The sequence below is a fragment of the Camelina sativa genome, chromosome 19 (assembly GCF_000633955.1).
Source record: "Camelina sativa cultivar DH55 chromosome 19, Cs, whole genome shotgun sequence".
Classification (NCBI taxonomy): Eukaryota; Viridiplantae; Streptophyta; class Magnoliopsida; order Brassicales; family Brassicaceae; genus Camelina; species Camelina sativa.
In genome coordinates this window covers 4076283-4080751 of record NC_025703.1, presented here as the reverse complement: position 1 = coordinate 4080751, position 4469 = coordinate 4076283, and the positions used below count along the sequence as shown (strand labels likewise).

General features: G+C 39.0%; 3 protein-coding genes across 5 annotated transcripts in view; 2 read left to right on the top strand and 1 right to left on the bottom strand.

The window, feature by feature from the left end:
• Positions 940-1808, top strand: LOC104764683 (auxin-induced protein X15-like). Its single transcript, XM_019241211.1, has one exon. It carries the CDS (start codon positions 1002-1004, stop codon positions 1338-1340), a length of 339 nt encoding a protein of 112 aa, XP_019096756.1. The 5' UTR covers positions 940-1001; the 3' UTR covers positions 1341-1808.
• On the bottom strand, positions 1733-2943 carry LOC104764684. The gene is made up of 3 exons (XM_010488262.2): positions 2730-2943; positions 2102-2180; positions 1733-2005 (listed from the first exon to the last, which is right to left on the bottom strand). The coding sequence occupies exons 1-3, from the start codon at positions 2879-2881 to the stop codon at positions 1940-1942; spliced, it is 297 nt and encodes a 98-aa protein (XP_010486564.1). The 5' UTR covers positions 2882-2943; the 3' UTR covers positions 1733-1939.
• The window catches only part of LOC104764682 (dentin sialophosphoprotein-like), a 3714-nt gene continuing 2366 nt past the window's right edge, over positions 3122-4469 (top strand). The window contains exon 1 of one of the 3 annotated variants that reach the window (XM_010488259.2): positions 3122-3933. In XM_010488259.2, the coding sequence (XP_010486561.1) occupies positions 3280-3933 (654 nt within the window). In that variant the 5' untranslated portion in view covers positions 3122-3279. The other 2 variants (XM_010488257.2, XM_010488258.2) reach the window with 2 other exon arrangements.

Here is a 4469-nt window from a genome sequence, read left to right as displayed (position 1 = left end):
AGATGGATGTTACTGACAAGAAAAGGTGTAGTAAAGTTTCTAAGTATGTTAGATTAGCCATACATCATTCTCATTCTAGAATACATTTATAGTCGCGCACTAGTATTTTCTAAATTCTACAACTATTTTTTTTTTGGTGAGGAATTCTACAACTATTTTATCATTATAATTCAGTGGTTTATCTATCAAACAAAGTAAAAAAAAAAACCAATGGTTTACACTACATAAAGTAACCAATCTATAAAACAAAATTATAGCTTTCTGTTATATACAATGAGTTTTAAGTGGGGCTACAAATAAAAAATTAATGAAGAGAGAAATCAAGAACGGGGAGACTGAAGTTGTACGGAATGGTGTTAAAAGTTTGAACGAACATTTAGTGACTCCGTACAGACCAGACCACAAGGTAGTTGACATGGTACAGTATATACAAATAATACTCTACTCTAGATAATGACAATTTCTTCACTTCTTTTATGTGTCGGTACGTCTCAATATACATACAACTACAAATATATAAAGGGCACGTAGCGGTGATTAATGCAAGAAACCAAACATGTGTTCGAAATGTCTGAATTTAGTGAAAACCTAAAAATAATCAAAGTCTTTTTGTGTCTTGTGCAGTACACGTGTCTACCATTTGATGAATTAGTACATTTTTAGAGTCTTAACAAAAAAAAAAGATTGAAGCAGAGAGATCAATTATCCTAATTTAAAAGGAAAGAGGTGTGAAGTTACACTTTTTGGTCTGCAGAAGCGTGTTCTTAGGAGGCCCCACGATTCTGAGGGAGAGCAACGAAAGATTACAGCTGATACACAAATGAGAACTTGCATTTAATGTTGTAATTAAGAAATCTCTCGGAAACTTCCTAACCATGAGTGTTGACATCAACGTCGAGTATATAAACTACTCTCTAGCCCAAAACAATGCAATAACTCCACGGAAGGAGAAGCAAATAAACACCAACCAGAACTTTACTTCTACTGTTGACGTTTTGAGAATGTGCAAGAAGTTGAAGATTTTCATGAGAAAGCTACAAAGTAGATTCTCCAAAAGGGTAGGGAATTGTGGTGAGTTCGAGGTAGAGGGTAATGCGGGTAGTAGTGCTGCATGGATGATTCCAAGTGATGTGAAGGAAGGGCACGTAGCGGTGATTGCCGTTAAAGGAGAGAGAGCTAAGAGGTTTATTTTGGAGCTTGAAGAGTTGAACAAACCTGAGTTCATGAGGCTGCTCGAGCAAGCAAGGGAGGAGTTCGGGTTCCAGCTCAGAGGACCTCTGACCATTCCATGCCAGCCGGAAGAAGTACAGAAGATTCTACAAGGAGGTAGAGAGTATTGATTTTAGATTGTAGAGAAACAATGTTAGTTGAAATTCTTTTCCTACAAGAATTTACCATTCTTTCTCTTATTCACCGTTCTGGTGATTGTTCATTTTTTTCCTCTCAACACTTATTTGAATGTAAGAGGTTTTCGTAAGAAGCTAGCTTGATATTACCACCAATATTACAGCTTCAATGGATGCATAACATTTTCTCCCTAGATTAAGCAATTTTTCTATTGCAGGCAGTACAAAACTAAACTAGTACTAATAATCATGTCCGAGTTATTTATTAGTCACTATTACAGTTTTTAGCAAGCATTGGAGACCACACAGTACTAAATACCAAATACAAAGAACCGGAAGGTGGTAATGGTGATCATATCAACAGATTCTAGTTCTGAGCTTAAAAGACAGAGTTTCTAATCTTTCAATAATGATATAAGAGATTTAACCAGAGGAGTTTAAAGAGTGAAGAGTTGAGTGATTGATTAAAATCCAAAAGTACTACAAAGAACAGAACAAAGAAGAAAGATAGAGCTATAATCCATAGAAGTTCCACAAGTTTTTGGTTTCTCTTCTGATTCACAAGGGGGCGGGCGCGTAGCACAGAGAGACTTCTATGGGAAATAGACAGGCCAATTGTAATAATACGAGTCCCTGACTTCTTTCGGTATCTTGTTCCACTGAGTAGCAAAGAGAAGAACCAAATAAACTTGTGAGCAATGTAATCATATATGAAGAAAAACAGATTCAGTTCTTAGGCTAGATATAGTCTGAACCTTGAATTCGTAAGGCTCCTTCTTTGCCCTTGCTTTTTTCCAGTGGTACTGCTCAAACAGCATCCACTTGTCATGATAACTGCCATAGAGAATACGAGAATCGTTACAAAAAAACCACACTTTAGATAACCACTGAACTCATCGGGAAGAAACATGCTTATTCATGTACAAGACTTCAAACACAGTTGATCACACTATGTCATATCTATCGTGAATCCAATCATCATATCATAGAAGTAAAGAAACGAACAAAGAGAGGGTATGCAGTTACAGTCTCGATAAGACAAAACCACTCCTTCAACTACTAGATGATATGGAAACCTGAGGTTTCAGCTATGTCTATGATAATAACTTCATCCTAGTTCGCCTAAAAGACATCAAACTATCTTCTAACATTACAAAACCTTCTAACATTGCGCTGTAACCAATCATGTAGCAGCAAAAGAAGAACTTTAACAGAACAGTCGAACCAAAAAGAATCAAGAGCCTTAACATAAACCTAATACCCAAAACACATGAACTTGGAAAACCAATTTCGGAACCCAGACACTCACAACATTGAGAGAGAGAGAGAGAGAGAGAGAGACCAAACACGAAACATAAAAACCGATCCAGGTAAGGATTTTACTTGAACTGGTTGGAGAGCTGCCACATGTAAGGATTGACCCAGGTAAGAACGGAGAAAGCAGCAGAACCAATCCATATATTCACAAACCGATCCGCATCAGCATGTGGCACTCCTGGATCTCCCCTGTACGCATTTCCAAAATACTTCTCCATTTCTTCCTCTCTCAGTCTCTCTCTCTCTGTCTCTATCTCTCTCTCTTTGTTTTATCTTCTTCTCCGGCGATTTATCTTTCTACTAACTTTCCTGTTTGGTAACAGAGATTGAAATATCCTGGGATGATTTTGTAAATAGAATAAAAACTTAGGGGTCAATCTAAAAATACTTCTTCTTCCTCGCTTTAGGGCCACATCATTTCGATTTTCGAATATTCCAACAATTAGATCCTCTAAGAGAGGAGGCCAAAACGACACGAAACCCATCGTTTTAACTACGTGGCCCATTTCATTTTGGGGGAAGAAGAACACTAATAAAAGATCTGATTCTTTCTTTTGATTCATCCATCGTCGTCTTCCCCAAATTAAGGTTTTCTGGGATTAAGGTTATTAAAATTATGCGAGGCGGTGGTAGGAGAAGATCCAACGGTGGTGGTGGTTCTGGGAAAAGTAAATCTAAATCTCCGGGACAGAGCACGAGAACCAATTTCAATTCCGCGGCGGGGTCTTCCTCCGGTGGTCGTCGCCGACGTCAGAATAATACTACTCTGTTCGTAGAAGGAGGCGTTCTCTCCGATTACCCACGGGATCCTGATTTTTCAACGCCATCTCGAGGAGGAGGAGGAAGCTCTTCGAGAAAGGGATCGAATCTTAGAAGCTCAGATCGTGTGAAAGCTTCTGCTTCCACTACTGGTCCAAGGAAATGCAATGGTAATACTTTTGTGTATCAGTATCCTCCCGTCGAGTTTGAGGAAGGCTTGGACCGAAGACCAGTCGCAGAAGTTGATCAAATGAATGATTCAAATCCTATGGTGTTGGGTAAGTCGGAGACGACTCAAATTGTTGCATTTCTGGATCATACGCCTTCGTCTTCTAAAGGTGTTAAGGTAAATTATGATTACGAATACGAACCGAGTTTTGTTTTGGGTGATGAGTCTCATAAAGGGTTGGGATTTTGTGATGGTTCTGATGCTGCACCAAGTGGTAGCCTTTCTATTATTCCAAAGGCGTCGGAAGATAAAGGTGGTTCATTTGCTCATGAGGAGGAGGAGGTTGATGCAAGTGAGGATGAAGTGATGCCTGATGTTGTGAAAACACCGAGAAGGAATTCGGGTTTCATTTCTATAGGAGGGATGAAATTGTATACTGAAGATATATCTGGTGAAGAGAGTGAGGGAGAAGAAGGGTCGAATGATGATGATGAATCTGGAGATGAAGGTAGCAGTGGGTCTTCTGAATTATCTGAGAGTGACAGCTCGGAAGACATGTTTGGAAGTCATTCCGAGATTGATGATGATGTTGCAAAGGATTACTTGGAAGGTATTGGTGGCAGTGAGATTATGTTGGATGCTCATTGGTTAGCTGAACAATCATTGGATAAATTGGATTTGTCAAGTGCTGATAGTTCTGATAGTGATTCTTCTGATCGAAAACCAAGGAAGTTGACTGGTATTAGTCTGCAAAAAGCTTCAATGGAATATGGTAAGAAGAAGACGACAGGAAGTCGTTTCTCCGGGCATGGTAAGGCTAATCATCCATTCACAATGGATGATCTTATGTATGTGAAGGATCCAAGAAGTCTTTCGGG